The sequence below is a fragment of the Miscanthus floridulus genome, chromosome 13, assembly GCF_019320115.1.
Source record: "Miscanthus floridulus cultivar M001 chromosome 13, ASM1932011v1, whole genome shotgun sequence".
In the NCBI taxonomy this organism is placed as follows: domain Eukaryota; kingdom Viridiplantae; phylum Streptophyta; class Magnoliopsida; order Poales; family Poaceae; genus Miscanthus; species Miscanthus floridulus.
The window spans coordinates 9,218,220-9,231,152 of NC_089592.1; the positions used below are offsets into that span (position 1 = coordinate 9,218,220).

General features: G+C 45.1%; 1 protein-coding gene across 1 annotated transcript; it reads left to right on the top strand.

Moving 5' to 3' along the window:
• The first annotated feature begins 7,590 nt into the window (after positions 1 to 7,590).
• Positions 7,591 to 12,483, top strand: LOC136501106 (protein STICHEL-like 2). Its single transcript, XM_066496603.1, has 6 exons — positions 7,591 to 7,892; positions 8,542 to 9,747; positions 9,966 to 10,182; positions 10,651 to 10,836; positions 10,982 to 11,191; positions 11,554 to 12,483. Exons 2-6 carry the CDS (start codon positions 8,578 to 8,580, stop codon positions 12,171 to 12,173), a joined length of 2,403 nt encoding a protein of 800 aa, XP_066352700.1. The 5' UTR covers positions 7,591 to 7,892; positions 8,542 to 8,577; the 3' UTR covers positions 12,174 to 12,483.
• The last annotated feature ends 450 nt before the right edge of the window (positions 12,484 to 12,933 follow it).

The window sequence follows — 12,933 nt, forward strand, 5'->3', positions numbered from 1 at the left end:
TCATCACTTGTTCGCCGCCGGGCTTGAGCATCGTTGCAAACAGCAGCTTGCTGGTCTGCTGCCTCGGCCATACCGGACACGTCCGGTAGGCATACCGGACACGTCTGGTATGTGCAGGCAGACAGCTGGTCATGTGCTGCTTGCACTTCTTGCTCCAGCTCGGCGCTCTTGAGGTCTTGTGAGGCTTCTTCGCTGTATGATGACACAATGGACATACTTTCCATTGACTCGATCTCAAGTGCATCATCATATTTGGATTTTCCATACAAATCAAAAAGTTTAGTCCAAATGAGATGAGCACTCTCCGGAGGTGGTTGTCCATTGAAGATTGCCTCATCTTGAACCTCTACACTCAATGTACTCAAAATAATATTAATAGCTCAAGCATTGAGTTGCACGCATATCTCTTCCTCTTTTGATAAATTTTTGTAGTTGCTCCAATCAACTATAGAAAGAGGTATGCTTGCATCCACAATATGCTCAACAAGAGGACTAATATCTCTAAAAGCATTGAGTACATGTATTGACCAAGGTAGAAAGTTTGAACCATCATTTTGGAGAAGCACCGGCTCCGACTTGATAGGCGTCGACATCCTTTTCTCACGGCGGTGAAGCTTTAGGTGAGAACCTCTCTCTGATACCAATTGAAAGGACCTAGGATGCCGCCTAGAGGGGGGGCTAAATAGGCGTTTCTGATAATTAACACCTTTAAATGCGGAAACGATAAGTAAAGAGAGTTTCCAAAATGGAAACTCCAAATAACGAGTAGTACCACCCCTCACAAGTTAGCCACAGAGTATATAAAAGATACTAAAAGAATCTAGGAGCCAAACACCTGCAACCAAAAAGTTAGAACACAATACAATTCAGTTTGGCGTAGGGGCTAATACCGGACATGTCCGGTAGGTATACCGGACGTGTCCGGTATTCACGACTTCAGTGGAACAGCCCCGAATTTGCTCCTTTTGATTTCTATCTTCAATCCAAACTGCAGGAAACTATTAGAGATAGTAATACACACAGAGTATCTACAGAATAGCTAGAGCAACACAAATATCAAATGAAATGCGAATTGAGACACGATATTTGTTTTACCGAAGTTCGGACTCGTTTGAGTCCTACTCTCCGTTGAGGGGGCTGCGGGCGACCCAGCGAAGGTCAGCCCTAGAGGATACCACGAAGGTCACTCTAGCCGGAGTCTTTTCCAACTCCTTTTCCTCCTTCCACTAAATGATTCCGAGGCGGCGGAATCGACCGTTACAAACTTTCTGAAGCAACCACAATCTCTCGGTTGCTCTCCGGCGACGCCTAGCCATCTAGGACCGAAGAGTCCAAGAGTAACAAATGCAAATCACGAGATTGACAATATGCACAAGTGCTCAAGTGGTGGCTTGCTCTCTTTTTCAAATTTTCTCTTAACCCACAAATTGATTTTGCAATTTGGATCACACACTCACTAAGAGAGAGTTTAGGAGAGTTGGCAAGGCTCAAAAACGTGTGTCTTTCTCAGCAGAATCAGCAGCCTCCAAAGGTGGAGGCTTGGGGGTATTTATAGCCCCCTTGAAAAACTAGCCGTTTTATAGCCGTTGCAATACCGGACACGTCCGGTATTCATACCGGACACGTCCGGTATGACTCATACTGCGCCAACGGTAACTAAGTTACAGTGAAGTTGTGAGGCGTCGGAACTCCCGAAGAACGCCGGGACTTCCGACCGTCGGAACTCCTGACTCAAGTTGGAACCCCCGACCCTCAGTAATTTTGAAAAACATGTAACCGAGTTAAAGTTAGTGAGGTGTCGGAACTCCCGACATATGTCGGAACTCCCGACCGTCGGAACTCCCAACCCTCACGGCTTTTGAAAACTAGCCGTTGGCTTCTGGTCATCCATACCGGACACGTCCGGTATGAATACCGGACACGTCCGGTATGACCAGGACGGTGAACCCTCTAAGTCAGATGAAGTGCGACACGTCGGAACTCCCGACCCATGCCGGGACTCCCGACCGTCGGAACTCCCGACCTACGTCGGAACTCCTGACTAACCAACCCGAGAACAACAAATTTACAGCTGCTGGACAAATACCGGACACGTCCGGTATAAATACCGGACACGTCCGGTATTGCCAGACTAGCAACAAATCAGTTAGCTCTTTTGTCGCTCAAATTCTCAAAACTCATATGGGTTGGCTTGAGCACTTATGAAACATTATCTATCAACATGATGCATCCCTCTTAATAGTACGGCATACCTATTAAACTCAAGATAAACGGAAATATGAATTTGTACCACTTGAGTTGTTCTTTTGAATTGATGCCGTCCCTTCCAATCTTCATCAAGTAAGGGTGCTAACATGTTGATGTTGATCTTTTCACTTGAGCATAGCCATCTTGAGCATGTGACTTGATTCCATTCATCAAGTTTGAATAATCCCAAATGTATCAAGTCACTTCCATCAAATACTTCATTATAGATTTGATCCTTCACATCAATATGACCATCTTAGCTTGATTAGTACCTCAACTAAATGTAAGTACTTTCTTCTTCACCCTAGCTAGGTTCTTCGGCCGCCAAGCCGTCGCTTGCCCTTCACCCTTGCTTAGTACCTCGAAGCCTTTCCTTGCTATCTTCACCATCTCAAGCCATCAAGTCACATCTTGTGTTGAATCATCCATTCATATGTATTGTTATCTTTTTTATTTTAATTTAGCAAGCTTCAAATATGAGACCATTCCATATGCAATCCCTTATGTCTCATTAACTAATAATCATGAGCTTGCTTTCACATAGTACATGGAAATCCCACAAGAAATAAGCCTTCAAATGAATTCCATTTGCATTGTTGTTTTGTGCTTGAACTAGATTGTTTATACAACAACACATCATTTTGGCTTTCATTAAGTACCTGTGAGATAACCTATTACCTGTTCACACTTAGCAAACGGGTTAGTCCTTTAATCATGTTGTCATTCAATCATCCAAAACCCACTAAAGGGCTAGATGCACTTTCAACATGTTGCTGTCCGGTGCCCCCGTCTCCTTCCAGCTACAGTAGCCCTCTGTTTGGTGGCACCGCTACCCCCTAGCGGTGCACCGCCATGCCTAGGGCGGTGCCCCCTCTTGCTGTTTCTTCGCGTTTCTTCGTCGGGGTTTTGTCATCTTCGCATCTTGGACTCCTTGCTTCTCTCCTAAGCTGTCAACACCTCCTCCAATGTCTTCTCTTGAGTGTTGATCAATTTCTTCACGTTCCAAAGTTGGTCCAAGTCCGCGTTGCATCCTATTGAACTATAAAATAGACACTAGCAAACACATTAGTCTAATTTGGTTCTGTTGATCATCAAACACCAAAATCCAAAGTAAATGGACCTAGGGTCCATTTTCCTTACGATTACTATGTATTCCCTCCATCTAACAAAGAATGGAAATCTTGTTTTCTAATAAGGAGTCAAACAATCCAAATTTAACTGAATATATAAAGCAATAAATAAAATATTAATATTTATGATGAGTAATAAATATCACTAAATTAACCATGAAATCTATTTTCATAGTAAAATTTGAAGGTACAAATGTTGATATTATTTTCTATAAAGCTAAGTTAAGTTTGGAAACATTTAACTTCTTGGTAAGCCTGATTTTTCTTTTTTTTCTTATGGAGGGAGTATAGCTACTAATTAACCAGGATTGGACATGCCCCTTGTCTGAGATGTTAAATTGTGCTATTGAAACATATATTTTCCTAGTTTAGAAAAGTTTGTGTAATAGCTATACCGTTTGAGATGGTTCATTGAAGGGCCATAAAAAGTTATTTAGGGCTATATATATATATCATATATATATATATATCTTTATCTATAATGGCTCCATTCTTACGCGCTCACTCTAAAGAAAGAAAACATCTCTACATTGAATACGAGTGTTGGTAAACAAGAGAAATTGGATGCTATTTACATGTTTAAGATTGAGGTTTCACAATAATTGCCATTTACTCCATAGTCAATTCTGGTGCTAGATGTATACTCCTAGAGAAACAATTTGAAAATGATTAAAAGAGGCAAAATGGCATGTTAATCAAGGGGTGTGTGTGTGTGTGTGTGATCTAAGCGGTATTTTTTGTGAAGTTAAACTTGAGCATGGCAATTTTGCAAAAATGCACTCTTGAAAATGGCAAATGACTAATTTTCTTGGGAATATAGAAATTTTGTGAGAACTATTTTAATTTGGTGACTACTCCCTCCGCCTTGTAATATAATTCCAAAAATTCTAAGATAATTTAAGAAAATACTCAAATGACGCATGCACCTATGAATTAGACCCAATTAAGGAGTCTCCCTTCAAACTATGTTTCTATTTTTAACAATTTTTGCTAAATTTAGATATGGGCACCACGTATAATACATTATATTTCAGTACAGATTTTATAAGTCATAATTTCAAGACAAAGGGAGTACTTTCTTTTAAAGAATAATGTTCCGACCTTTAACATCAATGACGCATAGACATGTGTTTGACGAGTATGGTGTTGACAAATCCCTGACGGCTGAAGTCACAACTGCAGGCTGATGTCGGAAACTCCGTTTGGTCAACACATCATGCATGCTCTTATTGCACGCCCATTTGTTGCTAAGGTTAGCAATGAATGAAGTCCATGAGCTATGACAAAAAAAAAACTAATCAAGATGATAAATGCAAGGAAAGAGAGATTAAGAAGCTAACCTGCAAAGAAAGGAGATATATTCATAGGAGAAAATGAAAGTTCAATCAACTGTATAAGGAAACTAATTAGCTGGAAGACTTTTATAGTTAGAAAAGAACACAACACAATAGTGCTAAATAAAGATTGTGCCTCACAATTCACATATGATCTTTCGTTGGTTCACAGTGATTTACCAGAATCAGTGTCGTTTGGTTAGTATAATCCATGACAAAATCCTAGAGTTCAATCACGATTAAGGGCAAATCCAGGCCCAATGAAATGATGCTGATTAGAGCAATCACATGTACAGGAGCGCAGCAGCGCTAATTACGGACGGCGGCGATTCGATTTGATTGGAATTGGAATGAACATGCATGATGATGCGATCATTCCCCGGCTTCTTTCTTTTTTGCTCATGGTCATGGGCTGGGTCGGCATGGGCCGCCGAATAAATTAAGTACCACATCGGTTTCAGCAGTCCAGCCAGTGGAGTTGACCAGCGAAAGACCGACCGTCGACACTTGATGGCTGCAAAAGTTGAAATCATGGCACGGGTTGCTGAATTTTGGTTGACGAAAAACACTGTTCTAATTAAATTGTTGCGAGAGAAAAATACTATTCTGACTGAAAAAATAAATCGAATATGGGATAAGCTGAACGAGCCATAATCACCCTATTAGTACTAATTTATACCAGTACTAGTATTAACCAACGGTGATTAGTATAGTATAATAGTAACTCTAGAAGATTAGGGAACAGTGTAGTATATTTAAATTTTAAAAATAAAAATAAAATAGAAAACAGGTCGCCGGACGCCAACTAGCGTTGGTCTGGTCCCCGCCGGTCGCTGTCGGTTTCAACCGGATCCTCGTTAAAAGAAGCGAGGGGTTAAAAAAACAACGGCAGAGAAGAAGAGAAGGTCCCAAGCATGGAACATCTAATCCATCCATCTCTGCACAAGATTTTTTTTTATATATATATAGGGGAAAAAGAGAGAAAAGCAAAATCAGCACAAAAGCAAAGGGCACACTTGCTATGCTAGGAGTAGTAGTTTTAACCTAAACCACCACCTTGATTCTTGTGACAGGGGCAGGAGATGATAGGCTAAAACGGAAAAGGGAGCACAGGATACCGTTGCTATTGATTTCTTAGCCACTCAACGTCATCAGGAGACTGTCATGAAAAAAAATATTAATTCTGTTGAGGGGCACAAGGTAGGAGGAAATAAGCAACTACTAATTACTTGTGTTGTGTCCTCTCACTCTCTAGGGAGAGAATAGATAATTTCCATAGGGTTTCGGATATACACTAAGCACATAGTATCTGGACATGATGTATATCTATATGCATAGCAAATGCAGCGTATCTAGAAAAGCCAAAACGTCTTATAATTTGGAACGGCGGGAGTACATCTTATCGTGTTTAAATAGGTGGCACATAGATCATCGTTTCACCAATCTAAACTGATTGACTCTCTCCAGACACAGAAGACAACCGTCACGTCAGTAGTAAAAGTATGGATTGACTCATCCTAGAAATGGAAGATAACACACGTGGCATCGTGTTTAAACAATGAGCATGTGCAAAAAGGGTAAGACCGTCTTTCTCAACAGATCCACAGGATTCGTTACAAAAGCTTCGCACCGATTAACTTGCTCTAGAAACGGAAGATAACCACCATGTCCGTTTCGAAAAATACAATTCACATCATTGATAATTCTTCCGAGATAGAGATCATTATTGTCGTACATATAAAAAAGGATTCACCCGATCTTCTACAAATATCTATACCGATTGACTCGCTCTAGAAATGGAAGACAACTGCCACATCAGTGGTTCGTTAAAAAAGTATACACGGATTGACTCACTCTAGAAACCGAAGACAACGTACGTGGTATCGTGTTTAAACAGGGAGCATGTGCGAAAGGGCATAACTGTCTTTCAACAGATCCACGGGTTCATTACCCCGATTGACTCGCTCTAGAAACGGAAACAACCGTCGTGTCCGTTCGAAAAATCCAATTCACGCCGTTGATAAATCTCCCAAGATAGAGGTCACTATTGTCGTATATATAAAAAGGGTTCACACGATCCGCTACACAATGTTTACACCGATTGATTCGCCTACAAACGGAAGACAATCACAACACCAGTTCGAAAAATATAATTCACACGGTTGATAAAACTTTCGAGATAGAGACATTCATTGTCGTATAAAAAACCCAAGTACCTTTAAACACCTAATGGCCCCGTTCGGCTTGCTGAAACCTGACTAAATTGGCTGAAAAACACTGTTCTGACTGAATTGTTGTGAGAGAAAAATACTGTTCCGACTAAAAAATAAGCTGAATAGTACGGATTATAAGGTAAGCCGAACAGGGGCCAATGTCTTTCCCTCCAACGTTCTCATTTGCATTGAATCAAACACCAACTGCAAAGTGAGGCCAAAATTCGGCAAAACTCAAACAACCAGCCAAGATGAATGACTAAGCAAAAAAAAAAAAAAAAAAACAGTAGGAGAGAGAAAAAGGGGATGACGAGACCATGGTCAAGCGGCCAGCGGTGGGGTCACGAGCTCCACCCCTCCTCGCGGGCCCACCACCCACAGTGACACCACCCCCTCCGTCCGTCCGGAACAGTAACCCCTCACGCCGGCCACCTCCCGCCCCTCTCACTGACAACCGAGGCCCACCCTCGTGACCTACCTGTCATCCACTCTCCCGCCACCCCCCGCTGCAAACCATCTCCTCCCGCCGCAACGGAACTGTACAGAACCCCTACCAAGAAAGACGAGACTACCCCCGCGAGCCACCCGGATTAACGCGGGCGTGCCACGCCGCGGGGCACGGCGCACGAGGTTTCTCCCCCCCGCCAGCCAGCTCCAGCGCCAGGCCGAGCACCGCACGCCACCGCTTCCGTTTCCACCCCCCGGCCGTCCCAGAGATTTACGGCCCACTGCCACTCCCCGTCTCCTCCTACTCCTCGCTCCTGTCGCGCGGCTCCCTCGCCTCGCCTACCCCACCCCTTCTTCCGCTTCCTCCTCGCGAGCGTGTCTCGCGCTATTAATGTAGCGGCGGCGACAGGGAGTCGAGTTCGGCGCGGCGGTGGGACGACGAGACGGCGCGTGAGGAGGAGTGGAGGACCAGGCGCTCCGCCGCTCCGGGCTCTTGCGTCCGTCGTTCGTCGTAGAAGGCGGTAGGATTCTGCAGCTGCTCTAATCCCTCCCCATCTCTTAGCGATGTTGCTGCTTGGGTTTTTGTTCATTTTTCTCGGCTGGATTCTCGCTTCCTGGTTCTGTGTGCTTGGTCTCGTCCCCGTCGCCAGATTTTTCTTTTTTTTTTTCCTTTTTTTATATTATCCCAACAAAAGCCTTCTCGCGCGTCGATTCTGGAATAGGGAGCGAAATTCTCCCGCTTGATTTTGGTTGCCGGGATTTTTTTCACCGCTCGTGGATGCATTTCGCGCTTGCGTCTTCGTTTTGTTCCTCCCAGTCCCCAGGCGGGGTTTTGGTGTAAAATTCCCGGGATTGCTCGGAACCAAGCAAGGCGCGGGATTCTCGTCTCTTTTCCGCTCGGTTTCCTCGGGAGGCCGTTCGCATGGCAATGCTGCTTGCCGAGGGAAGATCGTAAAGGAGATTCCTTTGTCGAGATTTTCTTTCCCAGTCTGCATTTCGGTGCCCCGACCGGACCGGTGCTCCGTCCACCGGCCGCCGGGAGGACGGATTGCCTGTTGCTTCAACCGCGTGTGTGTTCACGGCGCAATGCCTGAATTTTGTTTTTGTTCCGTGGTACCCTTGTCAAGTCTTGTTCCATTCCATGACACGCTGGTTTGGTTTGCATCGCAGGATTCGTCGGTGGAGGCAGCAGCAGTCGGCAGCAAGATGATTGATGGGAGGCGGCATTCGGTGGACATCCCCGTCTCGAGGGCCCTGGTGGCCATCATGCGGTCCAGATCCCTGAGGGACCCGGACACCAACTCGCTGGCCAAGTTCTCCGCCAAGAAGACAATCTGGGAGGGCTGCTCCCTCGACGAGGAAGAGCCGGAGGGGGCGAACAACAACAAGACCACCTACGGCAGGCACAGCTTCAGCTACAACGCGTACGATCACCTCCAGCGGAGGAGGGAGGAGTTCGGGGACAGCCTCAGGTCGGGGCGGCTCGCCGACTCGCCCATCAACATCATCAAGGCCAATGCCATGGCCAAGGCGGTGCTCCACAACCAGAGCTGTTGCTCGGCCATCTCCGGGATGTCGAGGAGCGCAAAGGATAGGGGTTTTGGTTTGGTGCCTGGTGGGGAGGAGCTTGGCCGGAGGGGGGAGGCCAGCACGTTCCAGGAGAGCTCCAGGAGTTTGCTTCAGAAGTACCGCCCCAGATCTTTCTCCGAGCTTGTTGGGCACGGTGTTATTGCTCAGTCTCTTTCGGGTGCTGTTTTGAAAGGGAAGCTTGCTCCTATCTATCTCTTCCATGGTCCGCACGGCGTGGGCAAGACGTCCACGGCTAGAACGTTTGCAGCAGCGCTCAATTGCCGTTCCCCTGGCGGGAACCAGCCATGTGGGCGCTGTGACGAGTGCGTGGCCATATTCTCGGGAAGCAGCAGCAGTGTGGTAGAGATTGATGCTTCCAAACTTGATTGCAAATCTAGGGTCGCGGCCTTGCTCAGGAATGCCTGTGAAGTCCCTGCCTCTTCACACTTCAAGGTTATGATTGTTGATGATTGCCAGCACATGGACAAGGAGGGATGGTACTCCATCTACAATAGCCTTGAAGGGATTCCTGAGAGCACAATCTTTGTTATGATCACATCCGATATTGATAAGCTACCAAACAATTCCATAGGGTGGTGCCAGAGCTACAGGTTTTGCAAGATAGATGATGCAGAGATTGCCCGCAGGCTGATCAAGATTTGTACAAAAGAAGGCATGGAATTCGAAGCTGAGGCACTGAACCTTCTTGCTCGCAAGGCTAACGGCTCCATTCGAGATGCAATTCAAATGCTTGACCAGCTAACTCTACTTGGAAAGAGGATCAGCAAATCAGTTACACATGAGCTGGTAGGTTGATTACTCTGGTTTTCTTTCCTGAAAAGGAGTTACGACAATCTACAATTTTTAACCGTTTTTTTTTTGAAACGGTCAATTTGTCGGCACCTGAACTTCATTGTTTTCCTTCCCTTTTTGTTACCACAATCTACGGTTTTAACCCTTTTCCATTGGAAACCGTCAATTTGTCGGCACCTGAACTTTCTTTGTTTTTCCTTCCCTTTTTCCAGATAGGTGATGTCTCAGACGAGGAATTGCTTGATCTTCTCAATCTGGCCATGTCATCAGATGCTGCTACAATTGTGAGGAGGGCCAGGGAGCTTTTGAGCTCAAAAGTCGACCCTATGCAGTTATTAGCTCAGCTTGCAAATCTTATCATGGATATTTTAGCTGGGAAGCACCCCTCAGATTCTTCAGAAGTTAGAAGAGTTACTGGAAAACATACATGTATGCTCTCTTTCTTCTTAAGCTTGAAAATCATGTATCTACATATTAAATGTCCTCAGATCTTGTATGCTGTTGTTGATAAGCTTTGCAGAAGCGCAAGATATTGTATCATTTCTACTGAATACTCTTGCAGTCTTGCTGGAGATAAGATTATGTTTTTCGCTGATGTGTTAGCCGCATAATGTTGTGTCCTATAATACGATGCATTCCAAAAAAATTTAGACAACTTAAGGGAATACTCAAATATGATGCATGTACCCATGGATTAAACCCAATTAAGGAGTTCCTTTTCAAATTATGGTTTCCTGTTTAGCAAACTTTGTTAAATCTGAGCATGGGCACCATATAGAATGCACTTATATTTCAAGTCATAATGAAGTGTATTCCAGGACGGAGGGAGTATTTACACTCACAGTGTATACCTGTTTACTGTTTCAATCTCTTTCTAACATTCTATCAATTTCGCAGCTGCTGATGTGGATGTACACAAACTTAGGAATGCATTGGAAATACTCTCTGAAACTGAAAAGCAATTAAAGACCACAAAAAACCAGTCTACCTGGCTTACTGCTGCACTGTTACAGTTTAATATGAGGGAACCCTACTGTCTAGATGATACTGCAGTTTCAAGCATGTTTACTGAAAGTCAGACAGGTAATTAATATTGTCTGCCCCCTTAATTTAATCTCTCCTGAATGTTGAAATATTTGAGAGTAAAAAGCACTGTGAAGTGGAACTATGTCAATATCACTTTATCAGTATGTCTGTTTACTGATAAGCGAGCTGTACTTTTGTGCAGATGATGGGACTGCAGTACTGAAAGATGAGAGCTTAGATACAAGTTCCCATCTTTGTTCCCAGAACAAAGTTAGTTCTCTAGACATGAATTTGGGAGATCCAGATGTATTGGAGACAATATGGATGAAAGCTCTTGAAAACTGTTCATCCCCTCCGCTTCAAAATCTACTACAGAAGGATGGGAAGTTGTCATCTCTCTATACAACCCAAGGTGATTTGCTCTGTGTGTGGGATCTCTTTCTTCTGTTTTATTGGAGACAGATCTGTTTGTCACTGAGTAGTGTGTCCCTACTTCCTGTAATTGTTGTTTGCTGTGGGCCACCTTAACACACCTTTCCAGACAGTTGCTCAGTGCTACATTTCAGAAAGCACATGTTTGTCTGGACATATGCAAGCAATAGGTATACTTGTTGATAAGCTAGTGTTGTCTTCCTAATGGGGGTGCATCTTGCATTACTAGGCATCAAATATTGCCTGCCAATTTGGACTGCATACATTCAGTTAGCATCACTGTGTTCCTGACTAAGGATATTCTACACGTCAGATTTCATTCTTTTTTGCTCTGAATTGTAGGTGTGGCAGTTGCTGAGCTACAGTTCTGCCATCCTGAGGTTGTCCCAACATCAGAGAGCTTCTGGAAGCCACTATGCGCATCTCTGCAGAATTTGCTGAGGTGCAACGTCGACATCCGAATCAACCTTTCTCCTATCTCCAGCAACAGGGCTGGATCCAAGGACTCATCAGTCAGCCTTGTCATGGAATCAAGAGAAGACCGTGAGGCGCTGGACCCAGTCACCTCAAACTGCAGAACCGTCGTATCATCCAGAAGAGACTGCCCTTCCCCACTTGTGGCGCAGGCCAAGGAGAAGCCAACCCACATCCTGGGGTGCCTCCATGGCGGTGCAGATGGCGACACAGTGGATACCGAGCCGAGGATCCTGAGCTACCAGAAGATCTCTGTCGTCCCTGCAGCGTCCACCCCAGGAAACGCTCCCCTGAAAGCCACCGCTGGAGACACATCAAAGGTTGATGAAGGCAGAGTTCGTCCTGGCTGCTGCTCGCACCTTCTACCCTGTGGTGCTTGTGCTCCCCATCAGAAGTCCCGGATGCGGGAGAAACGCCGAGCCAAGCTGTTCAGCTGCTGCTTCTGCAAGATCAGACCGGACTGCAAAACAAAGGCGGAAGCAGGGTAGTTTGCAGCAGGCCAGGAACAGAGCAGCCCTCTGCAGTTCAAGCTGGAGATGGGCAGTAGAACAAAGGCTGGGCTATGCTGATTGCCATTTGGCTGAACCTGACATTATGGTTGTCCATTCTTTCTAGTCTTCTATCATGTTTTCTGGTTTGGCTCTGGTGGTCGAATCAGTTCAGACTTCAGACTGTCAAAAGTGTGTCCATCTCTTGACTGTAGCTTGCCTCCGATGGGGGGAGATACTGGTCAAAGACACAGCAGATGTGCATCGCTAACATAAAAGATGTTCTATAGTCGGAGATGCTTAAACTTTCCTGGTAGCATGACCCTGTTTGTAGTTGTGCGTTGGATTTTTCTTTTGCCGGTTTCTACTGTTTTCGTGAAATCATGATCCAAATTAAGGGACCAGCAAACATTGACAAGCATCACGGGGCTCAGGGCGGCTGCCACTGCCGGCGATGCTTGCTGCCGAGCCCCGCCCACCTCTGCTGATCTCCTCGCCTGCCTCCGCGAGATGGGCAGATGGCGCTCGCCGCCAACTCGTCGGATGATCGAGGTGGCGAGTGTGGGCCGCTGTGGATGTCGCCGCGGATGCAAAGGCTACATCAGCAACGGCTGCAAAGGCTAGGGCAGCTGCGTGGGCCATGGAGTTTCTTGATTTCTTTGAAAAAAAAAAATCTATTTTACCTCAATGAATCATCAACTTTAAAACAAGACATCTTACTCCATAAACTCCCAAAACCGTTAACTTACCTGGTTTTGGA

Excerpts from the sequence above, each read along its gene's own strand:
- LOC136501106 (XM_066496603.1), top strand. The coding sequence starts at position 8,578 with ATGATTGATGGGAGGCGGCATTCGGTGGACATCCCCGTCTCGAGGGCC. Across the intron at positions 9,748-9,965 it reads AATCAGTTACACATGAGCTG|ATAGGTGATGTCTCAGACGA; the intron begins GTAGGTTGATTA and ends CCCTTTTTCCAG. Across the intron at positions 11,192-11,553 it reads ATCTCTCTATACAACCCAAG|GTGTGGCAGTTGCTGAGCTA; the intron begins GTGATTTGCTCT and ends TCTGAATTGTAG.